This window comes from Protopterus annectens, chromosome 2.part1, assembly GCF_019279795.1.
Source record: "Protopterus annectens isolate FY-2018-M chromosome 2.part1, PAN1.0, whole genome shotgun sequence".
Classification (NCBI taxonomy): domain Eukaryota; kingdom Metazoa; phylum Chordata; order Ceratodontiformes; family Protopteridae; genus Protopterus; species Protopterus annectens.
The window spans coordinates 1728977598-1729004336 of NC_056729.1; the positions used below are offsets into that span (position 1 = coordinate 1728977598).

General features: G+C 42.3%; 1 protein-coding gene across 2 annotated transcripts in view; it reads left to right on the forward strand.

The window, feature by feature from the left end:
* Positions 1 to 26739, forward strand: part of AURKAIP1 (aurora kinase A interacting protein 1) — a 154942-nt gene that overhangs the window by 49818 nt on the left and 78385 nt on the right. For both annotated transcript variants that reach the window (XM_044063182.1, XM_044063184.1), the window contains exons 2-3: positions 78 to 169; positions 10731 to 11188. In XM_044063182.1, coding sequence (XP_043919117.1) covers positions 118 to 169; positions 10731 to 11188 — 510 coding nt within the window. In that variant the 5' untranslated portion in view covers positions 78 to 117. The remainder of the gene's footprint in view (positions 1 to 77; positions 170 to 10730; positions 11189 to 26739) is intronic.

The window sequence follows — 26739 nt, forward strand, 5'->3', positions numbered from 1 at the left end:
AGAACTTAATTTGAAGTTCGTATAATGTGATTTTTTTTTTATGCACATGCTATACTGAATAATTTTTATTCTTTTAGGTAAGAACACTAGCTGTTGGTCGTTGAATGAATTTTCATTATGCTGTTACCACAGCTGATATCCCACATTGCAAGAACTTCAAGAATAACAGGTCAGGTTTTTTTTGTTCTGTGTTTAAGTACTTTTTAACATTTTTACATCCCCATTTCTTGGAAAGTACAGTTTTATTGCTTTCAGTGTCCAGTATGTTTCACAGTTGCACTGCTATGGTTTTGTGGATGTTTGTGTCTCCTACTGATCCAAAAGGATCTACTTCCGGTTCAGCTTGCAAAAAGAAATGCACTGTGTGTGGAAATATGGGCAACATAAAAATGTAAATAACAAGAGCCTAATGGTCAGTGTACTGCAGGCAGCCTAATGGTCAGAGTACTGCAGGCTTACAGTAAAAAAAACTCTACTGTAGTTACAAGAATATGTGTACATTCTGCTAAACTCACATTATGGGTATGTACCAAGAGTACGTGTACATTCTGCTAAACTCGCATTACGAGTACGTACCAAGAGTATGTGTACATTTTGCTAAACTCGCATTACGGGTATGTACACATTCTGTTGAAGGTAGCCTTTAACTAAAATAGTGAGGAACAAAGTAAGGAAGATGTGAGGGAAGGAGGTCACAGGAGATTTGTAATGTAGATTTACATTATTCGCCATTGTGTCTGGAAGTAAAATTGAGACAGATGACTTAAAATAATGGGACTCTGTCCTGACTGTAGCCCTCCTGAGGGTCATTGTAGAAAATCCATTGCGTCTTTGGAGCTTTCCATTGTAAGACCAATATTTTATGCCTCGGTCGGCAGTTCCAAAGTCTGGGGTCCGGCGTCGTCTGATCATAACATTTCTCCGTCACGTCAGGCGGCTGGAGTACGCAGCATCGGCGACCATTTTTTTCAGTCTTTCTTGCAGCGGTGTGCCCGAGCAAGCAGTGATGCGGTGCCGGGTCGGATCGGCTTGTATTCTCCGATTCGGGAAAATCAAAAAAAGCCGTTGTTGAGACTTATTGTCCTCCTTGCCTTGGCCCCGAACTCGTCGTCTCGCTGTCTGTCCTAGCCTCGCTTCAACAAGCGCGCTTCAGGCGCCGGCGTGCGGAGTTTAAGATTTTTTTTCGGCAAAATTTGCTTATACAATGCGTGGAACTTCCAACATACCAAACTCCAAAAACTAAAAAAAACAGACATCAGACATCCTCGACACCCCACCACTCCCTACCAACCAAAAAAAGCCCTTACTCGGTTCCTCCACCAGAGCGGACCGAAGAGTTCGCACGAACCCGAACCGAGACACCGATTACTCACTAACTCTCGATGATATATCACCGGCCAGATTTTGATTTTCCCGGATACGAATTTTGGATTATCCATTAGTTCTTCGCATTTTCTGAAGTATGAAAAGTGCAAGAGAGAGGAGCGTGAAGGAGGTTGCAGTGCTACGCTTTTTCCCTGTCTTTCTCCTTACCCTGCCTTCCTATCTCCAAAACTTGTCCAAGTCCCACTAACCCAATATAAAACAGCCAATGTTCGTTTAAAAACGGAGATGTTTCAGACTATCCGTGAAGCCACTAACAGCTTCTGGGAGATGGAGTGTCATGGTGAGAGATGCAATGGGGGGACAAGCCATGCAGGGCACTTTAGGTCAGAGACTGTAAATACACTGCTTGATTTGGTAATTTGTGCAGTTCATGCAAGACTGTCATAATATGATGATATCTAGAGGCCTGTCTAAGCAGTCAAGCAGCAGAATCTTGCAGAAGTTGCATGCAGTCCAGTCCTGAGTGTCACAACCCAAGATGCAGAATGATACAGTTGTAATAGTCCTGGAAGGAAGCAAAGGCACATGCACCTCTACAGGTGATCACCTGGTGGAATTCAGTGCTTGATGAAGGCAACTTTTCAAGGCTTGAAACAAGACATGACAGTCACTGAAATCTCGTCCTTCAAGGCCAGATTGTTGGCAGTCCCCTCTAAATCATTCACTTTTAGCACAAATTGAAGATTGTCCAGGTCCCCTGATTGTTGGTTAGGAGCAAACCTGTTGAATGTATAATATCTCCCAATGGAGGCATGTAGATAGTGAGCAGTGGAGGCATGTAGGTAGTGAGCAATAAAGGGCTACAGATGGAGCCCAGTTGGATTCTCCATTCAAGAGGATAGGGAGCTGGGGAACTATCTCTTGAGACAGTATGAGGGCGTCTGGTCAGATAAGAGGTAAACCTGTGCAGCACAACATCAGAGATTTCACAGCTGTGCTCCAGCCTGTCCAGTAAGTTTCATCAGCATCTGATGCAGTGGAAGACAGAGATCCAGAAAGACCAAGATTGAATTACGAAGCTGTGAGGGTGATGCGGCGTGACATCTGTCTCCTCATTGATTGCTAGGGATCTGGCTGTGCAGATGGGTGTCTCCTTCCTCCTCACCACTCCATGTACGTTATTCCAGATGCCCTGTGCTCAGTTGAGGATCTTGGCTGTTCATCATTCTTCAGTGCTCCTGGGTGTAGAGTCCGCTTCGCTCCCTGCCTTAACAGACCAGTTGGTGGGATAAAGTGGGGAATTCAAAGCTACCGTAGAAGATGATGATGCACATCCAAGTTCGGCACTGCATGTGGCAGTATGCCTTTGTTTAAAAAAAAAAAAAAACAATGTGGTTCACACTGCCTACCTTGACCTGGCCAAGGCAAAAGGTTGACTATAAACCTGCATGTCACCTGGTAGAGAGCCATATGGCTCAAAGACAGGATGCAGGAAGTTGGACTTGGGGAGTCCACCCCTACAAAGAGGCCAGTCTTAAGCAGAGTCCCTCAGGGATAGGTCCTGGTGCTGCTCCTTTTTGGTATTTACTTTTCTGAAGTTAAGGTCAATGTCAGTGGCCTCTGGCTGACCAAATTTGCAGTTTATTGCAAATCAGGAGCTGTCATAGAATTCCCTGCCACACAAATATTCTCCAGGAAAAGTTGACACAGACCAATAACTGGTGTCAGTGCCATGGATTAAAACTAAATGCCAAGAAATGTGTAATAGTATTTTTCAGAATGTCATCCACCCCTGGTAACTATTATATTGACAACACACCCCTAAGAGTAGACCCAGTAGTTAGGGACTTGGAGACCCCCCACACAGAGAGTAGTCTGACCTTCACCTGTCTACAGTAGTGAGGAAATCATTCTGAGTTCTGCAACTTATAAACAAAGTTATTTACTCTCAAGTCCAAGGAAGTGTTTGTTCCACTGTATTTGGCATTCATCAGACCCATCACTGAGTACATTGTCCCCTTTGGTATGTACCTAACCAGGCATATCCAATAATTGGAACGTCCACAGAGGTTCCTCAGTAAAGTAATACAGGGCTTAAGTAACCTGTCCTGTGCAGACTGCCTCAAGGCTCTGTCCGTGTATTCTGTCTCCTACATGCTTTTGAGGGGAGATCTGCACCTAGTATACATGGCATTGTCAGACTACATCCTGATGGGCCTCCTGTGTGTCCGTAAAACAGCACCAGAAATACCTGTTCTAAAGACTTTTAAACCTTACCTATGTTATAAATAGGACCTGCTTGGAGAGACAGATATGTATCCCAGTGACTACGCCGTCTATGGAACAGACTCTCCATCCATGTGAAGCAGAGTTCCTCCCTAATCCAGTCAAAGTGGAAGTTGGACAATTGAATGGGAACAGGAAACTCCTCCCTGGTTTGTCACCTGTGTCATTAATGGATACAGGCAGCCTGTAAATGGTTCATTTCCCAAGCTCCTGCTTATAAATGTACAAGAACTTGTCAGAGTTTTTGGATGTGTGGCTAGGCTTAAAAAGGCCTTTGTGGCAATTAGCTTAGTACACGCCTGTGAACTTATGAACTTTTCTGATATGCAGTATCAAGTTCAAGGTCTGTGGCTTATTGTGTTTGCCTGCTGTTATGAACTGGAAGCAGTCAAGAGCAGCCTCGTGGGTACATAAAAACTCCAGGGGCTTGACTGTGCCAGGTGCAGGTGTACTGATCATGGTTTCAAACTAAATTCCAAAAAATGTAGTGTGCTTCAGTTTGGGAATAGAAATCTTGCAGTTCATACTATGTCAGTGACACACACCCTTCTAAACTGACATGTTTATCAGAAACCTCAGCACCAATGTTATGATGGCATGCAGTCCATTGATGGCATGATTCTTCCTTGGATACAAACTTTTCTGCTTAACCTAGTTAATCATCAAAGGCATTTCCTCCAGATCAAACGTCATGGTCTCCTCCTGCTTATTCCTATCAAGCTTGTCACTGAATAAAAATCATCCTTCGATGTGATCTCATTAAGCAGCTCGGGAGATTCCAAAAAGTCTTGACAAAGTCACATGAATTATTCTGTCTGGATGGCTGAAAGTCTTCCTACTGTCTGCCTGTGCCTGTCTCTTGCAGACTTCTTTCTGTGTCATGAAAGACCCTGCCCTACATCCTTATTTGTCTTTGTAAAATCAATGGTTCTTCAAATACCTGCAGCAAAAAAAAAAACATAATGTTCATCAGTAGAATGAGATGTTAAACTGAGGCAAACAACAAAAAGCACAGTACATTCCAAGGCCCCATCTGCTTGAGTTGGTGGTAGCTCAGGTGGATGTTAAAGTTTCCATGGCACTTAAAAATATGTTTGCTTTGGACAAATTTCCCTTGGTTATTTATTTATTAATACCATCTCTGGCTTCCCCTAAAGAGAGAGCCTAGTGGGATTAACTCAGTCAGCAAACTATATAAATTTAAAATAAATTAGGTAATCAGGAGTCTGTGGTGAGATATGCTCCTGACACTGTGCTTTCCTCACATTTCTCTGCCCATCAAATGTGGTAGTATCCTAGCTGCTGTACTGACAATTGGATGGATTTTCATGAATTCACCTCTGTGGTAGCCCATGTAACCCTCCTTGAAAAGGCGGTGAGCGCAACTGAAACGTAGCAAAGTGAAGGATGAGGTGCATTGGTTTTAGTCTGGGCTCCTGTATGTTTTTTACGACTGCTTGCCTAGTTTCTGCATGTGAACCTGTTTCCTGTGTACCAGAGTCTTAAAATAATTTCTTGCATTACTACCACCTTTTGCTATTTTTAGAAAAAGAAAAGTCTTTGTATTCCGTACTTTTACTGGTGAGAAAAGACAGGCTTTGAAACTTTTCTGTTATATTTGATAAGTAATATGTTTTTTCTCCTTCTATCCCTCCTAGCTCCCTACCTTCTATCCTTAACCAAGGGACCTGCTTGATCTTTCAGGACCCCTCTCTGACTATTTTGTGTCACTACCATCCCAACGTCTGAACAAGAAAATTCTGTTGCCCCTGCACATACTTTGTGCTCCCGGCTTCCAACAGGACTAAAAGTATGTTCCACCTTGGACCTAAATATTAAACTGCATTAGTTATTGATTTATTAATACCTACCTAGTAATAGGAAAAGTAAGCTAGTGAGCAGGGAAACCAGCAGCATATACTTTCTCCTACTACTCCCCATTAGCAATCTGCCTTTTTGTCTCCCCTAGCATTCTAACTTTTTTTTCTCCCTTTACCTACTTTTATCTGTACACTTCTATCTAGCTTTATCTAATTATTTTTACCTTTTGTTCTCCTTCTCTTTCTGCCCAGTAAGTGGCACCACATCCCAGTCTAAAGCTACACCTTGTACTCCACATTCCCAACTATCTACTCTTACTACTTTTCAGCTCTTATCCCTTAACTCTTCTTCCCACCATCCAGCTGTACTCTGTTTTTTTTTCTTTCCCCAATTCACACTCACACCTTCTCTCTTGCACGACCACACACTACTCACCTGCTGACACCTAGGAAGTCTGCTGCTCCCTAATTGTCTCTCTTGACTCTCACTTGCCTTCTGAAACCCGCTCCGTTAAGCCCTGGCTCACTCGCTCCCCTACCCTACCCCCAATTCCCACCCACCCCCAGTGGTCCTACCTTTATACCTACAAAGCCACACCCCCTCTCTCCCATCCAATAATCCTTCTCCACTCTTTTTCACACCCTCCATTTACACAACCACATACCGACTAATTAATCACTCTCCCTTACCTCCTACACACCTCTGTTCTCCACTCCCTCAGCACTTCAACCTCCTAATTTCCAAGTACATTTCTTTTTTCATCATGCCCTTAACTCACTCACTCACTTACATAAAACTTCCATTCCTACTTTCGCTATTATGTATCCTTTCTATTCCCTATACTCTCACTTATTACGAAAACCTGCAATTCCCATCTTCTCACCAACCCCTTAAACAAACAGTAATAAATAATGTAGAATTCCTTATCCATTCTAACATAACATCCACCTCAAACTATCTATCACCCAAATACCACAGAGTTAACCATTTCTTATTGGCACAATATAGGAAAACACAACTTAATTACAATAAACCACTGCAGCATCCATATAGTCCTCTTAAATATCCTCTCCTTCACAGGGACATTCATCCCAACCCAGGACCATGTAACAACACCCTTAGACACCCCCCCACCACTCCCACGAATTCACTACTCATAGCTCATCTCAATATAAGGAGTGTTAACAATAAAGTAAGCCAACTCACGCTCTACTAGATACTCACTCTTTTGATATCTTATGCTTAACTGAAACCTGGCTTAAACCTGCAACAAAAGACAATGAAATACTCCCACCTGGATATAATATCCTGAGGTTAGACCGAAATACCAAACAGGGTGGTGGGGTTGCAATACTGCACAAATCTCAATTACAGGTCACACCCATACTGGTACAACTCCCACTAGAAACCAGTGTAGAAATTCTTATCTCCAAGCTCCAGCTCAATACTACTAAATCCATATACATAATTTGCTCCTACCAACCCCCAGGCAATAACATAAGCATCCTAGAAAGTATTCTCTGCTGGCTCACTACATCCTTCCCTCAAGAAACCATAGTACTCGGCGATTTTAATATAGACTGGAACTCCTGTACCACTCTAGAACCCACAACCCATATAAATCTCTACGGCTTCTCTCAAACTATTAACTCCCCCACTAGAATCCATAAACCCACCAGCAAGGAAAGTATATTAGACTGGATTTTAATAAACAGCCACTCTCTCTCATACAAAGCAGGTGTTCTTCCTGATGATATTGATGACCACTCACTAACATACCTATCTAGACAAATATCCTTTACTTCTAATCACCCTACCTTTAAAATCACCCGTAACAAAAACATTTTAATCCAGCCTATTTTCAAACTGAACTTCAAGCCTGTGTCTGGTCTCCCTTAAGGCACCTACCAATTGATGAAGCAGTATCCCATTTTAACACTGGTCCCCCTTAAGGCACCTACCAATTGATGAAGGAGTATCCCATTTTAACTCCAAATTCTTGAATTCCATGCCCCCTCTTGTTCCATTAGAACTAGATGCAAAGCAGCCCCATGGCTTACTAAAGAAACCAGACAACAAATCTGTCAAAGAAATAAAATTTGGTCCAAATGGAGAAACACTAAAGACACAACTGATCAGCAGCACTTTAGACAACTAAGAAATGCCACCAAAAGATCTATACTTCACGATAAAAAAAACAAACAATTTCTTCAAACCCCAACAAAAACACCATAATCAACCCCAAAGATTTTGGTCAGGCATAAATAAACTGTTACATCCGGGCCACTCCAAAACCCCCACTCCATTTGGTCTTTCCCAAAACTCTCCAAACAAGATAGCTGATGCTTTCAACACCTTTTTTACTGAAACTGTCCAATCTCTAGCCAACACCCTACCTCCTCTCAATCCTACCCTCTCATGCTCCCTTTCTACCTCACCACCTACCTTTCACTTTAAACCTATTCCTACAGACCTCATCTATACTCACCTTCATAAGCTCAAACCTTGTACACCCTCAGCCGATCACCTACCACCTGAATACCTTCAAATTGCAGATAAAGCTCTTGCCTACCCTATCTCTATTCTTATCAATAGAACCATAACTGAAGGCTCCATTCCTTCACTATGGAAAATCTCTCACATAATCCCACTTCACAAAGGCGGCAACTCATCTGAACTCTCCAACTTTCGACCCATAGCCCTACTATCTCCACTAGCCAAAATTATGGAAAAATGTTTCCACCAACAATTTCTCAATCACATTCTCCAACACAACCTTCTAGCTGACTGTCAACATGGTTTTGACCATTCCCACAGTACCACCACTGCTCTCCTATCGTTTACAGACTGCATCAATAAACACCATAACAATAACATGCTCTCCGCTGCTCTTTTCATTGACCTCTCTAAGGCTTTTGATATGGTCAATCATCAAATACTACTTAACATACTCAACCCATTCTCACTTGACACACAAGCATTACTCTGGTTCAAATCCTATATGCACAATCGGCAGCAGGCTGTCCTTTGGGATAATAACCTATCCAAACATCTCCCTGTTACCCTTGGTGTCCCTCAGGGCTCCATCCTAGGACCTCTACTCTTCTCCCTATTCATTAACGACCTTTCTACTAATTTACCTGTACCTACTAGCATTCAATATGCAGATGACTCCACTTTGATTTGTAAAGCTAACACTTCATCCGAACTCCAAACCATCACCCAAACAGTATTCAACCAAGTTGAAAACTGGTTCCAACAACGTCGCCTCCTCCTTAATGCCAAAAAAACAAACTATTGCTATTTACTCCAACTATTAAATCCACCCCATTAGACTTCTCTATTACATCCATCGATGGTACAATCATAGCTCCCGACCCAACTACAAAACACTTAGGGGTATTGATTGACCACAACCTGAACTTTGACGCTCATATCAATGCCACAATCAAAACTGTCAACAGAAAACTTGGATCCTTATATAGGATAAAATCTTTTCTCAGCCCAGAAGCCAGAACTACTATTGCCCAGACATATCTAATCTCCACACTCTTTTATGCCTCTCTAATGTATACTAATCTTTCCAAAAGTAACCTAAACAAGTTGTCTACTACTTACAACAATATTGCCAAGTTTACTACTGGGTCCTCATTCAGAACACATCACTGTCTAAACCTAAAACTTCTAGGATGGCTTGAACTAAATAACCAACTAAACTTTCAACAACTCTCCATTATCCATAAAATTCTACACCAGCCTAGTAATACTCCTATTCTCAGTAGCCTCATCTCCCCCTACACAAACCTCACTAACCTTCGCTCAGCAAATAAACTACTAGTTACCACCCAGAAATCCCACAACAGGGCAGGTGATTCACTTTTCTCTAATACAATGGGGAAGATCTGGAACAAGCTTCCCACTAAACTTACATCTCTTTCATCATTAACACTCTTTAAAAAACGACTAAAAATTCTACTAAAAACACAATGGCTATGTCCTTGTACTAACCCTGACTAACCCCCCACCTTATCCGTACTCAGCAGACCTCCTCCTTAACCCCCACCATTGCAGCATTATCATTTTCACCCCTCCTTCCCTCCCTTACATCCTATTTCCCAGCATGCCATCACTGAGTATTTCTCCTCACTACACTACCTTCTCAGTGTACATTAGCATTTTCACCCCTCCTCCCCTCCCTTGTATCCTATTTCCCAGCATGCATCACTGAGTATTTCTCCTCACTACACTACCTTCTCAGTGTACATTAGCATTTTCACCCCTCCTCCCCTCCCTTGTATCCTGTTTCCCAGCATGCATCACTGAGTATTTCTCCTCACTACACTACCTTCTCAGTGTACATTAGCATTTTCACCCCTCCTCCCCTCCCTTGTATCCTATTTCCCAGCATGCATCACTGAGTATTTCTCCTCACTACACTACCTTCTCAGTGTACATTAGCATTTTCACCCCTCCTCCCCTCCCTTGTATCCTATTTCCCAGCATGCATCACTGAGTATTTCTCCTCACTACACTGCCTTCTCAGTGTACATTAGCATTTTCACCCCTCCTCCCCTCCCTTATATCCTATTTCCCAGCATGCATCACTGAGTATTTCTCCTCACTACACTACCTTCTCAGTGTACTCTTATCTTTCCACCCTGCACTTTTACTTTTCTTTTCTTTCATTATGATTAAGTTTTCTTCCTCATACTTATCCTCCCTAATTTCTCCTACTTCCCTGTATTATACACATTTTATAACCCTTTTATAGCTTTTGAAAAGCACATCTTACCCAACATACTAATGTTGAAGCTCTGTCTCTCTCCCTTGGTAATAATCGCTGTATTTTTACCCTTTTTCAACTTGGTTCTCAATTTCTGTATCTTCTTTATTTCTGTACAACTGAAGTTGATGAAATAATTCTGCAAGCATATTCACCTTATCTGCATCACATAATGTATTTATCTTGTTTTGCACTAGCCTGATGTTAACTAGTTTTAAAATGGAGCTTTTCTCCCCGGGCCTCTACTGAAATTGGACATGTATCCAGCTAGACTAGCCCGGTCAACAAATGTAAAATAAATAAATAAATAAATAAATAAATTATACATTGGAGAATAATCTGTGTGGCTTTCTGCAAAGATCCATGCTTTTAGCTGCAGTTTGTCTAAAGTTAAAACTTTGAAAGTGATGATAATATAAACATTTTATTATTTGATAAAAATAATGACTATTGCACATAGTTTTGCACTTGTGTTATCTCCATTTTATGAATGTGGTTTATTTCCTTTGTACAGGTAGCTTGCTTTCACGGTGTGCTTCTGCTGTACGTTGTCGAGCGGTCTCTGCAAATTATGCCACAGCTGCAAGTAGCAAGAATGGGGCTGTGCATCAGCGCTGGTATGCACTCGATCCAGAACTTGAAGATATGCTTGTCCCGAGGAAAATGGCAGTTAGTCCTTTGGAAAGCTGGTTAACACTTAGGTACTCAATGCCTAGAGTAGAAATCATAAATGTTCATGACAAGATAGGTTACAAGCCTGAGACAGCTGGCAAACATTATGACTGGCCAAGCACGGAAGAGCTGGCTGAAATACTTGACAATGAAACCGAAAGCAACAATGGTATCGTTCAGTGTAAGAATGTATTACAAATCCGCAGGCGCAAAATGAACCGACACAAGTACAAGAAGCTGTTGAAGCGTACTAAATTTTTGCGGAGGAAGTTGGATGATATTCGCAGGAAAAGGCGACAAGTAAGTAAAAGTTCGTTTAAAATATTTAAAGTGAACATTTATAGAAATGAGTAGTAGAAGTCTTTACTTCAAACCTCTCTCGCATAATCAAACACCATTATTTTCCAAGTAATATTTTTTAAATTCTGTGCATATTTCTGACATTGCATACTTTAAGAAACATGATAGTTATGAGATGTCTGTGGTGTGGTCAGCTACATCTTTGAGCGATGATTGGAATGTCTTTGCTTTACATATACTTCAGTTTATACGTGCTAAGGTTTTGTTTTGTACTGATATTTAAGTAGAGATCAATGCAACAACAACTCTTCATTATTTCTTCTGATTTACTTAATGTTGCAGTACATTTCATTTTGCGGAGTAGGTCGCTTTTATCAACTTTCATTGAGGGGTGAAGTTCTTTCAGATTTTATTGCATTGTAGCAATAAGGTGATTTGAGTCCTTTTGAATGCTGGATTACTTGGATACCTGGGTTTTTGAAGGCAGGGAATGCCCATTTAGCCAGCCTTATGGTCAGTATTCATTAAAGCCACTGCAAATTCCATTTGCCTAATAGTGTTTTCCATGCCCACCTGGAGTCCCTTGCAAGGATGAATTTATTGATGCCTGTCCCAATTCATTAATTTATTCTTTTTTTTTTATTTTTTATCAGCTTTGATCAGCAGGCTGTTTGAGAATATTTTAACCATTTTTCCCCTTTTTGGCATAGTATCTTGCATCACCCCATAGTAGCTTCCTCCTTTCTAAGGGGAAGGGTGAAAAGTGGACAACTGATGGTTGTCACCTGCAGCTTTGACTATGTCCTAGTTATGATCTGATGTCTTAGAGTAGCCCCATGCATTGAAAACGCACTGCACATAATGCTTAATCCATTGGTGACACTGTGCGTGCCCTGTTAGCATGCTGTATCCATGTAGGCCAGCTATGATGGCCATGTACCTGTCCTTCTACTTAGTCCTGCATTACCCAGCTGATTCCTCAAGTGCCGACTCCACTGCTTGAATCCAGGTCACCTTCTCATTAAGGCTACAGTCTCTGTGCCACTAAAGGTGGTTTTAGTTGTCATTTTGATCCTGCTGTAGTTCAGTAAGGTTGTTGAAGTATTATTGTGAAGACAGGTGAGATTAGTTCCCCTGAGGTTCCTACAAAGTCTGTCCTCTTTGACCTCTCCTGACTTACCTGCTGCTGAATTCATGCCAGCTCCCTATAGGTCTGTCTTCCCATTTCTCAAGTAGGCACTCCAGTTCTCCTGTGCTGGGAGTGTCCCCCTTTAGCGAGAACTACTGCCCCTGCAGTGTTCCACCTCCATGCACAGGCTCTAGTTTCTGTCTGCTTGTACTGCAGAGCAAGACATGCCAGTCAGGACACTATCGCACTGCAGTTTTAAGGATTTTCTTTCCTCCCTGGCTCCACCCCGTATTGCACCAATGTCTGGGTTAGGCTGGTTGGGCAATAATAAGTGACCCTGAGCGCATGACCTTGCGTCAGACCAATAGGTAAGTCACACCTTGTCTGTCTTTCCAGCTCAGCTTCATTTTTATGTGCTCCAGTCTCCACTAGGGATGCATCTAGAATGCTTCCAACCCCCTAGGATAGGCACTCCCATATGCTATACCTTGCTGTCATGCCAGACAAGCAACTTGATCGAACTCTGCTTGTCGGACCATAGTCAGTATCTCTGTATTCGTCTGGTGAGGTTATTTTTTGCATCTTTTTGAAAGATTTATTTTGTTTAACTTCTCTGCAAGTGAAAACAAGCTGATCCCTTTTTATTGTGTGTGTATTTGGAAAAAGGAAGCGGAATTAGATGATGCAAGAGAGTCATTCCACAGGTGTTGAATGCGTTACTTCCTTAACATAGATTATCTAAATAAAATGTGTGTTTTTGAGCCAATATTTGAAGAGGTTTTTTTCCCCTCAAGAAAAATTCTATTAATGTTTGGTAGTAAGTTTGTTATAAAGCAAGTGTAATAGGTTTGAGGGAGATTTGAGGACGAGATGCATCTTACTAGTCGGGCAGAGTTGAAAGTTAATGTGCTGTGGTGGGACAGAAGCTATGATCTATATGTTTTGTAGATAATGTTGGAGAAATATGTGGATCAAAGTTGGGTAACACTTTGACTTGTATGCCGTTTTGGTTCTTCAGCGTTTATATTCCCTTCTGTATGCTTTCCTCACTAAAATCATTACTCCCTTCTAATGCAAACAGTGTGCCAGTTTTGCTGCAGGTATCTGTTTTTTTTTTTTTTCTCTCGTGTATGCCGTTTTGTCACTGTAAAAGACTGCAATCTGGAGGAAAATTATGGCTTACCTTTATCAGAAAGAATGGCCACCCCATTTGCTGGTCCAGTGCCCCACTATAAGTGTGCCTAGCTGAAACCTGACAACTCTGTACTGATATAATGCCATGGGGTAGGTATGCTAAACAGGGGACTGCCTTAATTAGAATACTAGTTTGCAAATACAACAGACACACACCCCTCAGTTAGTGTTACAGGAATTACATTCCCACTCCTGTGCATTTCCGCTTGAACCATCGGACTGTGCGGTACTAACTTAGGGCGCACTAGTATAAGTTTTAAGTTGTACTCCACCCCTTTCAAATAAGTTGGGCAGTTATCCGAAAATGAATACAGAGTAAGAAGGTACACCCTTCAGAAGAATTCCTTGAGTAATCCCCATTTCTAAAACTTAAAGCCAGACCCCAGAGAAGTATCCCACTACCTGTTACAGCACAGCCATTCAGTTATTGCAGTCTAGTCATGTAACAAAACCAGTGATGTCAAAGCACGTTTTCTGAATGTATGTATTCTTGTGAATGTGGCTGAAGTAAAACGCGTCTTAGGATCTGCTTAATTTCAGCTTTTTTATTTTGATATGTCAAATGGATTTGATGTTTATTGATTCTCAATGGTATTAGTAGCAGCACTGAAATAATGCCTCTGTTGTGCGTGCATTTCCTCTTTTATTAGTAGCAGCACTGAAATAACGCCTCTGTTGTGCGTGCATTTCCTCCTTTATTAGTAGCAGCACTGAAATAACGCCTCTGTTGTGCGTGCATTTCCTCCTTTATTAGTAGCAGCACTGAAATAACGCCTCTGTTGTGCGTGCATTTCCTCCTTTATTAGTAGCAGCACTGAAATAACGCCTCTGTTGTGCGTGCATTTCCTCCTTTATTAGTAGCAGCACTGAAATAACGCCTCTGTTGTGCGTGCATTTCCTCCTTTATTAGTAGCAGCACTGAAATAACGCCTCGGTTGTGCGTGCATTTCCTCCTTTATTAGTAGCAGCACTGAAATAACGCCTCTGTTGTGCGTGCATTTCCTCCTTTATTAGTAGCAGCACTGAAATAACGCCTCTGTTGTGCGTGCATTTCCTCCTTTATTAGTAGCAGCACTGAAATAACGCCTCTGTTGTGCGTGCATTTCCTCCTTTATTAGTAGCAGCACTGAAATAATGCCTCAGTTGTGCGTGCATTTCCTCCTTTATTAGTAGCAGCACTGAAATAACGCCTCTGTTGTGCGTGCATTTCCTCCTTTATTAGTAGCAGCACTGAAATAATGCCTCTGTTGTGCGTGCATTTCCTCCTTTATTAGTAGTAGCAGCACTGAAATAATGCCTCTGTTGTGCATGCATTTCCTCCTTTATTAGTAGCAGCACTGAAATAACGCCTCTGTTGTGCATGCATTTCCTCCTTTATTAGTAGCAGCACTGAAATAAAGCCTCTGTTATGTGTGCATTTCCTCATTTATTAGTAGCAGCACTGAAATAACGCCTCTGTTGTGCGTGCATTTCCTCCTTTCTTAGTAGCAGCACTGAAATAACGCCTCTGTTGTGCATGCATTTCCTCCTTTTATTAGTAGCAGCACTGAAATAAAGCCTCTGTTATGTGTGCATTTCCTCCTTTATTAGTAGCAGCACTGAAATAACGCCTCTGTTGTGCGTGCATTTCCTCCTTTATTAGCAGCACTGAAATAACGCCTCTGTTGTGCGTGCATTTCCTCCTTTATTAGTAGCAGCACTGAAATAATGTCTCTGTTGTGCGAGCATTTCCTCCTTTATTAGTAGCAGCACTGAAATAACACCTCTCTTGTGCGAGCATTTCCTCCTTTATTAGTAGTAGCACTGAAATAACGCTGCTGTTGTGTGTACATTTCCTCCTTTATTAGTAGCAGCACTGAAATAACGCCTCTGTTGTGCATGCATTTCTCCTTTAATAGTAGCAGCACTGAAATAACGCTACTGTTGTGTGTACATTTCCTCCTTTATTAGTAGCAGCACTGAAATAACGCCTCTGTTGTGCATGCATTTCTCCTTTATTAGTAGCAGCACTGAAATAACGCCTCTGTTGTGCGTGCATTTCCTCCTTGATTAGTAGCAGCACTGAAATAACGCCTCGGTTGTGTGTGCATTTCCTCCTTTATTAGTAGTAGCACTGAAATAACGCCTCTGTTGTGCATGCATTTCTCCTTTATTAGTAGCAGCACTGAAATAACGCTGCTGTTGTGTGTACATTTCCTCCTTTATTAGTAGTAGCACTGAAATAACGCCTTGGTTGTGCATGCATTTCCTCCTTTATTAGTAGCAGCACTGAAATAACGCCTCGGTTGTGCATGCATTTCCTCCTTTATTAGTAGCAGCACTGAAATAATGCCGCTGTTGTGCATGCATTTCCTCCTTTATTAGTAGCAGCACTGAAATAACGCCTCGGTTGTGCGTGCATTTCCTCCTTTATTAGTAGCAGCACTGAAATAACGCCTCAGTTGTGCGTGCATTTTCTCCTTTATTAGTAGCAGCACTGAAATAACGCCTCTGTTGTGCATGCATTTCCTCCTTATTAGTTGCAGCACTGAAATAACGCCTCAGTTGTGCGTGCATTTCCTCCTTTATTAGTAGCAGCACTGATATAATGCCTCTGTTGTACGTGCATTTCGTCCTTTATTAGTAGCAGCACTGAAATAATGCCTCTGTTGTGCGTGCATTTCCTCCTTTATTAGTAGCAGCACTGAAATAACGCCTCGGTTGTGTGTGCATTTCCTCCTTTATTAGTAGCAGCACTGAAATAATGCCTCGGTTGTGCGTGCATTTCCTCCTTTATTAGTAGCAGCACTGAAATAACGCCTCTGTTGTGCGTGCATTTCCTCCTTTATTAGTAGCAGCACTGAAATAACGCCTCAGTTGTGCGTGCATTTCCTCCTTTATTAGTAGCAGCACTGAAGTAACGCCTCAGTTGTGCGTGCATTTCCTCCTTTATTAGTAGCAGCACTGAAATAACGCCTCTGTTGTGCATGCGTTATTAGTTGCAGCACTGAAATAACGCCTCAGTTGTGCGTGCATTTCCTCCTTTATTAGTAGCAGCACTGATATAACGCCTCTGTTGTGCGTGCATTTCCTCCTTTATTAGTAGCAGCACTGAAATAATGCCTCTGTTGTGCAAGCATTTCCTCCTTTATTAGCAGCACTGAAATAACGCCTCTGTTGTGCATGCATTTCCTCCTTTATTAGTAGCAGCACTGAAATAACGCCTCTGTTGTGCGTGCATTTCCTCCTTTATTAGTAGCAGCACTGAAATAATGCCTCTGTTGTGCGTGCATTTCCTCCTTTATTTTGTTGTGCAAAACCAGCAGGTCAAAAGTGTGAATCTGACTGGGTCTGTAATCTGTTTTAGCAAACTGGAGCTTCAAAGTACAGTAATGTGACAAAAAAAACTGTTCTTGGAATAAAATATTTTTTGTTTATAATTTTTATGGTTCAGCTCTGTTCAGAAGTGAGAGGGGGGGCGAGAGAGAAACAGTGAGAAGGTATAAGTGGTTACATGTTTTCGTGTAGCGATAGACAGAGTAGATAAAATGTGTGTGGTTTACCAGAGGATGAGCAGAATAATTTTTAGCTGTTGTAAAACAAAGTTTAGATTGCTACTAACAAAGAAAAATGTGTCCTCTGAGACTTGACAAGAAATGGGAGGGGGTTATGTGAAAAGTTCTGATGCTTATATGACAAGTTGGAAATAAAGCAAAGGACTGTGAATTTGAAAATCTGCCTAATTCCCTAATGAGTGACAGAATTGTGTGCTGCATAGGGACTAATCATACAAGGAGCAACTTGTCAACGGAAAAGGACTTCAGTGCAAAAAAAGACAGCGAGTCATCCAGTGTCCAGATGAAAAAGTTGACCAAAGAAATGAAGTCCAAGTAGCAGAAATTTAAATGTTGAAATGATTGTAAAACGTGTGCACATATATAAAAATGTAAGCCAAACATGATGGTGAATTATACCACACACCAACCAGCCAGGGAATTGTACGACAGAGAAGCCAGCCAGTGAATTATACGACACAGCCAGCCATGCAGTGGTGATGCAGCTTAAAGCCAAAGCATGGGATATTTCTGGATTAAGTTGTGAAGGTAGAGCTTGCCCAGCTTAAAAGGATACTCTCAGAATTTGTGTAAATCTTGGGACATTTCGCTAAAATGGATAAATCTAAATTTAAAAGGACCTTTAATAGTGTTTTTAAGTAGGCTTTGAAAAACAATACAGATTCAGAATCTGAAAAATAAATATTTGACACTATTGTTGTGTATATAGTATTAAAAAAAATCCTGTGATGGGGAAAGAAATGAATCTGAATAGTTGCTGATTGACAGGAGTACTGAGTTTAATTGAATGAGAATTCTTTTCAGGCTTTAGGAGTGAAAGGCAGACCTGGTACAGTTCTTCATTTACCTTGATTTAGTATGCAGGCTATATAGTCATTCGCAAGGGATAAAAGGAACTTGTGTGTGCATGACAACATGCCACATAAGGTAGTATTTCACATAGTAAGACTGCAGCAGAAGGTAGTATTTCACGTTGTAACACCACAGCAGAAGGTAGTATTTTACGTAGTAACACCACAGCTTATGGTAGCATTTTACGTAACACCACAGCAAAGGGTAGTATTTTACGTAGTAACACCGCAGCAAAAGGTAGTATTTTACATAGTAACACTGCAGCAGAAGGTAGTATTTCATGTAGTAACACCACAACAGAAGATAGTATTTCATGTAGTAACACCACAAGAGAAGATAGTATTTTACGTAGTAACACCCCAGCAGAAGGTAGTATTTTACATAGTAACACCGCAGCAGAAGGCAGTGTTTCACATAGTAACACCACAGCAGGGTGATGATCTTAAGCACAATCTCATGCGAAAAGTTGGGGATTATGAAATGAGTTGAAGTGCGCAGTCTAGAGTTAGCGGCTGTCATATAGGGATGTGAAGCTGTAAAGTGTGTGTGGCGCTAAGGGGAGCATGCAAGGACACTGTGCATGAAGTATATTCTTGACTTTACTGAGCATATTTTAAAATAAGTTCAATTCTAGCAGTAAAGTTTTGTGCAGTGATTAGAACCAGTAGCATAATAACTAAAGCCCTGATAGAAGAAAACATAGTGGTCCACTAGACTAGAGCAGACCGTATGGTCTGAATGGAAAAGCTGGGTTAATACATATATTAAAAAATAAAGCTGTGCATATATTGACCCCCAGGACTTGGAGAGAATGCTGCCTTCTTAAGACTGCTGAACAAGTTGTAGAGGTGGTGTGGAGAGAAGAGAAATTTCCAGGGTTTGATGCCAGTCATTTTGACTGATGATGTTAGGTGGAAAAAAAACACAAAGCTTTTTAATCTCTCACCACCCTCAAGATTGGTTTCTGTGCATGTAGTTTGTGATTTCATCCTCCCCAAAGCCCTCTAAACATACCTTGCAAATATTGTGGATAGCATGGATAGGATAGTGAATATTACTGATGACATATTGACATATGATGAAACTCCTTTGAAAAATAACCTCAGACTGACAGGGTTGTTGGAGAAAGTGAGGTGTTATAAATTGAAGCTTAACCCAAATAAGTGCCAGATGGGTGTCGACTGTAAAATGCATGTTGGATATAAACTCGCAGATCATAGAATGCAACCTGATCCTGACAGAGTCAACGCTACAGTGCAGATGGCAAGCTTCATGGGAATGGTTCAATATCTTGCAAGGTCAAACCTAATTTGCCATAAAGTATTGATGCCATTGCAAGAATTGCTTGAAAAAAATGTTCAGTAGTGTAGAGATTTTGAACTTGAGCGCAGCTTCAGATCTTTGTCACGGTGCATCTTGCCTTGAAATATTGTGATTATGTCACGCCAGTAGGCCTGCAAGTGGATACAAGTCAGCCCAGCCGGCCTGCAAGTGGATACAAGTCAGCCCAGCCAAGGGGGTACTGTAGTAAGGACAGCATAGAACCCTAGCGTGGTGACAGATGCACAAATATACAATGGCTAGCGGCTGCTTTTTTATGGCTGTAAAAATATTGAGTATATGTACATAGATGCAGTGTGTTGGTAAAATAGGATCGTAAACTAAAATCGTAAACTAAAATAGGATCGTAAACTACTGCGGAGCATCATTCAAAAGCAAGTGCATCACACTGTACTGGGAATGCTGCTGGGCCTCCAGAAGTCTGAAATTACCGTGATGTAGACACCTGGGAAGCAGTTGCACATTGCTAGTGCTCATGACCAAGCCTGCTTAAAAGAGGCAAATGCAGACTGTTAAGGCTGTGACACGATGAAAGTAGCTCTGCACTTGCCAATATCAGAAGGAAAAGATTTGAAAAGAGTGGTTTTGTAAATGTTGCTGAAACCATCTTTTCAGATCAAATTTGTTTCACCCTGTGCTTTATTTCTCTGGTTTAAAAAGTAATCAATGTTTGTGTATTTTGAGTTCTGTTGTATCAGTAGTCTGTGTACCAGTGCAACTCCTGTTTTGCATCCTGTATGTACAGTGAGCCCTGGTGATGTACACAGGAAACATGCTACAGAGTGACAGCAGTTCTGTAACGGCCTTCAGTGAGTAATACCCACCATGACCCTCCAAAGCGTGGAGCCAGTTTCAAACTGTTCGGTCCTCCAGCACCACACTGTGCATCCTCTGCTCAGTTTGTGCAAGTAATTCTACCAAGTGTTTCCATGTAATACTGTTCTGTAAGAAGAAAGGGGTGGCACTCGCAAACTAAACATAGGCGTTGCTCATCCTTCCAACCTCCCCAGCCCCACCCATTCCTCTGACTATCCAGTGAAAATGGTCATGTAAGAAGAAAGGGTTGGCAGTTACAAACTAAACATAGATATCACTCATACTTCTAGCCCCCAGCTCCACCTGATCATAGGACGTTACTAGGCTGTGAGGCCCTTACAAGCCTACCAAGAATTTAGCCCATGTTCTGATAAGTCAGCACCTGATGCCCCTGTCCAGCAAGGACAAAGATGGAATCCCAGGGGTGTATTTTTTGTTCCCCATCCAGATATCCAGGTTGCACTTAAAAAGGGTTAATGAGGTACACTGCTTGACGAGGAGAGGGAGTCTATTCCACAGAAGGGAGATTCTGTGGGACACACATCTGTCCCACCAACAAGTCCTATAGATGTCACAGACCAGGTTGACGTCACGCATGTGGGTTACTTGAGTGGAGTTAACTAGTGGATATGCAGCAGTCCCATCAAGGTGGGGTCTGAGATTACTTTGTATGCCAGACGGCGATCATCTCTGAGGAGTCTATATGAGATTGAGTAGAGGGACACAATCTGTGTAGGGTAGACGTCTGAGGCCATAGATTATTCTGGTAAGGAACCTCTGTGGTCTCTCCAGCTGCTACATGTACTTTGTGAGGTACATGCTGAAAGGGGCATTATACTCTGTAATGAGTCTTTATAAGGGAAGAATACAGGGATGTTATGACCTCCTTGCCCCTGGATGAGATACCCTTACTAATGAGGTGAGCCATGTAGAAAGCTTTCCATACAATGGAGGCAATATGGTGGTCAAAAGTCTCTCTGCTGTCAACCTGGGTGCCCAGGTCTCTCATGACTGATTGCATGCTTAGGACCTTGGTATTAATGTGGTGATTTGTGGGGATGTCACTCTCCCTTATAGGGGATGATGATGCATTTTTTGGCATTCATTCTGAGGCCACATTTTTGGCACCAGTCATTTGTTTGAGTGAGACCCTCTTGGAGGATGTCGACATCACTAGGGGAATTGATGACAGCACCCAGCTTGCAGTCACCTGCAAACTTGGTCAGCCATAGCGCACTGGTTTTGGCCTGCACCTCAGAAAAGTATATCCCAAACAGCAGAGGCCCTAACACCAATCCCCGAGGTACACTGCTCATTATGGGTCTACTGCTTGAGGTGGCTTCCCCTATTTTGACTAGGTGGGTTCTGTCAGTGAGCCAGTTTAATACCTCATCTGGTAACATACGTATGGATGCCTAGTTGAGAGAGTTTATCTGTTATACCTGAGTGGGGAATAGTATCGAAGGCTTTGGGCCAGGTCAAGGTAGGCAGTGTGCACAGTCTTCCCTCTTCCATGGCTTTGGTGACTGTATGAAAGAAGTCAACCAGATTTAACAGGCATGACCTCCCCTTGACAAAACCAAAATGTGTGGGGTTGAGTGTTTGGACGTTGCCAGTATTCCTGTTAATGAGGTCCATGATGATCTTCTCCATGGCCTTGTAGATCAAGCTTGTTAGGCTGATGGGTCTGTAATTTCCTGGATTGGTGGACGCTGCACTTTTGCAGAAGGTGATGACAGTAGTTGTCCTCCACTCAGCTGCGACCAAGTTGGTACTCGGGCTTTGGTTGAATAGGGTGCCTAATGGTGATGCAAGTTCATTACTGAGTTCATGTAGGATGCAGCCTGGGATGTTGTCAGGTCTCATGGAGGCTGTATTTTTTTGCCTTTGAGAGGGCAGTGATGACTTGCACCCTAGAGATAAGGGGAGGGAGGGGGCAGGTGCTGGGGATGCTTTGATTTATTGATGGGGACAGAGAGGTGAAGTTTTCACTGAACCTTTCTGCCAGCAGGTTGACTTATATCTATGACATTTGTGTATGTGGTGACCTTGACTACTAGTTCTGAGCAGATCTGAGTGCTTTCTTTGAGATTGGAGACATATGTGATGAAGGCCTTATGATTGTCTTTAGTAGATGTAGCCAGTTTGGACTATGTTTATTTTGGAAGATTTCACTAGTGATCTTATTTGCTTGTTCAGGCTAAGGAGAGGTTGCCTCTAGTTAGGCACCTGCTCCTTCTTGATCCCGGACAGCAATTTTTCCTTTTATTATAAAGTTTATTGCAGATGTCCACCTTCCTTGTGAAAGATGATTTTGTCATGTCGTGTATTCCTGTGATTCACCAATGAAAACTGTCATGTAAGAAGAAAGGACTTGGCACTCACAAACTAAACATAGGCATTACTGATCCTTTCAGCCCTTGGCCCCACCCACTCCTGTGATTCACCAATGAAAATGGTCATGTAATACAAACATTGAAGCCATGGCCCTAAACCAGTACAGCCCTTTTGGGCTGAATATACAGAGTCTCATAGGAGGGTTATGATGTTTCTTCCCAGCTTTCTTGTGATCTTCCCTTTGAGTCATAGAGTCATATATTCAGTCTCATTAGTTCTGCTTCAGTGTCCATTTTTTGACACCCCTCTTTTCATGGCACAAAGAACTTTGAACACCAGCCACTGAATTATAGATCCTTGAACCCTGTAGGAAGAGCACTTGGAGGGAGGGGTGCAAGAGGGCAGCACTGTAGATGCAGTGGGGGAAAAGAAGCCACTCCCTCCGGCACTAGCTGTTAGGAGCACAATTGGTAACACAGAAGAGTTGCCCGTGTGGTGTGAGTGCAGTAGCTACAATCCTTTCAGCATCTGCACTTGATGTTGTGGTTACTTGAGAGTGGGTGTGTGCATGCGTTAGTAACTGCAGCGCTCAGCCAGTGTAAGCTCTCTGCACTTGATGTTGTGGTTACTTGAGTGGGTGTGTGCATGCGTTAGTAACTGCAGCGCTCAGCCAGTGTAAGCTCTCTGCACTTGATGTTGTGGTTACTTGAGAGTGGGTGTGTGCATGCATTAGTAACTGCAGCGCTCAGCCAGTGTAAGCTCTCTGCACTTGATGTTGTGGTTACTTGAGAGTGGGTGTGTGGGTGTGTGCATGCGTTGGTAACTGCAGCGCTCAGCCAGTGTAAGCTCTCTGCACTTGATGTTGTGGTTACTTGAGTGGGTGTGTGCATGCGTTAGTAACTGCAGTGCTCAGCCAGTGTAAGCTCTCTGCACTTGATGTTGTGGTTACTTGAGAGTGGGTGTGTGCATGCGTTAGTAACTGCAGCGCTCAGCCAGTGTAAGCTCTCTGCACTTTCTTTCTTTGGAGAATTTTTTTTTTTGATACTCTTTACAGCTTTGAGGTCAGGAGGTTGCAACTGAGGATTGCTCAAAGGGCAGCTGACCTAGCTTTGGCTTTGCAAGAATGTACAGCTATGGCTTTGTACCCCATTTTGAGATTCTGCATAACTGCCATCATGCCTGTTCTGGCTGCCAACACAGTTATAGAATGCTTAGAGCCTAGGAAGATGAGGGTTTCCCATTGAACTAATTTCCTTCTTGCTCTCTGCTGCCTGAAACAAGACCTCTTTCTTTGTAAATTGAAATATGCGGGGGGTGTGGTTTAGTATTTGGACACTGGTGTACAGTGTGTGCTTCATCCTTACAGATTCACATTATTGTATGTGCTTTGTTGACATAAGCATATGCCAAACAGGTGCTTCCCTTTGGTGCTTTCAAGATCTATGTATTTCGCCAGCAGGACATGCACCTTGGCTGCAATTGGACCTATTTTTTTTTTTTTAATGACCAGACCTTTATTTGAATTTTTTTCCCTGTGCCCAATGACCATCAAGTCCCACTCTCAGGTTGCCCAACTTTTTTTCTAGCATATTCCACCTGACTATTGGCCCATGTCACCCTGTATTCTTCTATCATACACCACCTGACTAATAGCCCACCTTGTAGAAGGACCCTCTCTTTCTATAGGAAGTTTGCTTCATCAGTGATTCACTCTTGGGTCAGATCGGTGATGGGTGAGAGCATCCAGATGGCCATCATCCTTGCAGCCATTAAAGGTTGTTTTGTCCTGCTAGGTTTTACATTGCCTCCTTTTTTACTTCCATCTGTGTGCTCCTGCCTTGCTCACTGCAATCTTTATCCCAGTGACATGGGGTTCTGACTACACCCAACCTAAGACTTGGGGCTGTCTGTGTTTAAGGATGGAGCCTAATTTTTCTTGGACGAAGGAACTAGACATTTGTGTGTGACTGCTGCTGTCCACCCCTGTCCAGAGTAGTAAGGAGAAGAATGTGTCCATGCTCCCAATTAAATGGTACTTTTAAATGGCTTTGTACCAAGACGTCCTTGTTCTGGTCTTCATTGCTTTTCCTTCACTTTCAGACCTCCTTTTGGGCTGGTGACTGTAGCAGACCACTGTGGCCATCTATCATCAAGGATGGGTAAAGCCAGCACTAACCATCCACACCATCTGTCATGCCCTGGGTGTGTTTATCAAAACCAAGTTGCCTGTGTCACATTTTGGGCTGTATCCTTCATTTTTGTTCTGCATTCTCGAGATGACATTTAGGCTCCTTTTCTCTTTGTATGTCCACCTTTCTAATCATTTTGGTCAGTAATGCATTTAGCCACTTCTGGTCACTGTTTAAGTCCTTGTAAAAGTATTGAAATTTGACAGTTCTGCTGCTTCTTGATAAGCAAGGAGGCCTGCTGATCTGCCACTTGACAGCCGTCACTGTGTCCACCTTTTGTAAGGGAAGTTAAAGCCACAGCACAGAGTAAGAAGTCCAGTCAGAACGTGTACTTTTGTACACTGTGGGTTGGGGGTGGTACTACCACTTTGTACACCGTGGGTTGGGGGTGGTACACAGACTGCTTTTAAACTGCAGAGAGCTATTGAAACCTCACTTCACCATTTCTGGCTGGCAGACAGATGTTTACTTTGCATTTATTGGTATTTATGTTCTTTCATTTATATGCTATTTTGTGAATGCTTTTTTTTCTTTTACCTTTTTCACTTTATTTGAGAAGCACAAAGGTTTATAGCTGTGGCTGCGGTAGTTTTTTATGTATCATTATTTGTCCACATCATTTATTTTGCTTATTGTAGCTTTCCTGATCCATGGTTTTGTTGTGGCAAGCTGTGGTTTTGAAATGTAACCTTTAAACTGGTTAGTGGGCTAGTCTAAGGACCCTTGTCAGCCACAACCTAGGCTATAAAGACAAGATATACAGCAAACAAATGAAGTAAGAAGAATATGTTACAGATAAACTGCATTTTAATATTGGATCAGGATAAGTAGAGATGCAATAATGAACAAGACTTTAAATGTAGCAGATGCAAAGGATAGGAGTGATAAACCATGATGGGCAGCGATACAGAGGCATGCAATATTTATGTATGCATTTAACATTTATTAATTGGGAAAGTCCAACTTGGAACAAAGCCAATTTTCAGCAGAGGCCTGGGGAGAAAGGCTCCAGATCAGGCATCAGGCAATATGACAAAACACCTTAAAGAAAAAAATATGCATGTGCAAACACACACATAATATATATACAACTATTGCTTGCAAGTAAAATTCAGATTTTGCTTTAGCAGTTGACAGATGTTCATCGTGTTACCCTGCTGCAGTCATCACACTTGGGTTATCCTGTCGTCAGGCGGTCCCACAGTCGGCCAGATTTCCAAAGTCTTGGTCCGACGTTGGTTGCTGTCGCCTCATCCCTGATGTCAGTGCGCCAGGGGTACATATATTGCAACCGACGCCATTTTCTTCAGTCTTTCTTGCCGTGCGGTGCCCGAAGCAGAAGCAGTTCGCAAGTGCCGGTCGGACGACTCCTGAGATTGTCAAATTCGAATTTCAGACCAAAGTCTTCTATAAAGCTAAGTACCACGTTGGGGAAACTTTTCTTGCCTCAGACCGATGTCAGAAAAAGTTAACAATTGTATTTCTTGTGGGAAGCAAATACCTCATAAGGATTTTCATTCTTTTTGCATAACTTGCCTAGGCCCTGATCACGACTTTCCTTCTTGTCGTTTTTGTGCTAGGTTTAATAAGCGTACTATTAAAAGACTATTTGATTTCGCACAACACTATTTTGGTAAAAAATTTAAATATAACATGCCGTTGGAGCTACCGACTACCGGCGTGCACAAAAATCACAGGGTCAAGGACCGCCAGCCCAGGCCTAAGCCCGATTCCGAGGCCTCTGTTGATCCGGTCTCCGGTTCTCCGGTTATCAGTGAGGCTCCGATGCAGCCCCTGACTACTGCAGTTCTGGAAACAGAGACCGCTACGGATATTTTGACGGAATGCACTAGGCTGACGCAGCCTTTTACTTCAGGCCCTTCCGACGATTTACCTTCTAAGGATGTCTGTGCTTCTGAAACTGTTTCTGAAGGCGTTTTCAGACCGACGACTCTCACAGTCAAAACGTTTTCTAAGTCGAAGACTCCTCCTAAATCTAAAAAGACTACATTTCAGTCTCCTGTTCAAGGCCCTATGCCTGAGAAACAGATGCTCAAAATGGCTGAAGATTTGATTTCTCTTATCAGGGGTTCACAGCCTCCTCCTGACAAAAGGCCTAGACAAGAGGAAGACTCTGCT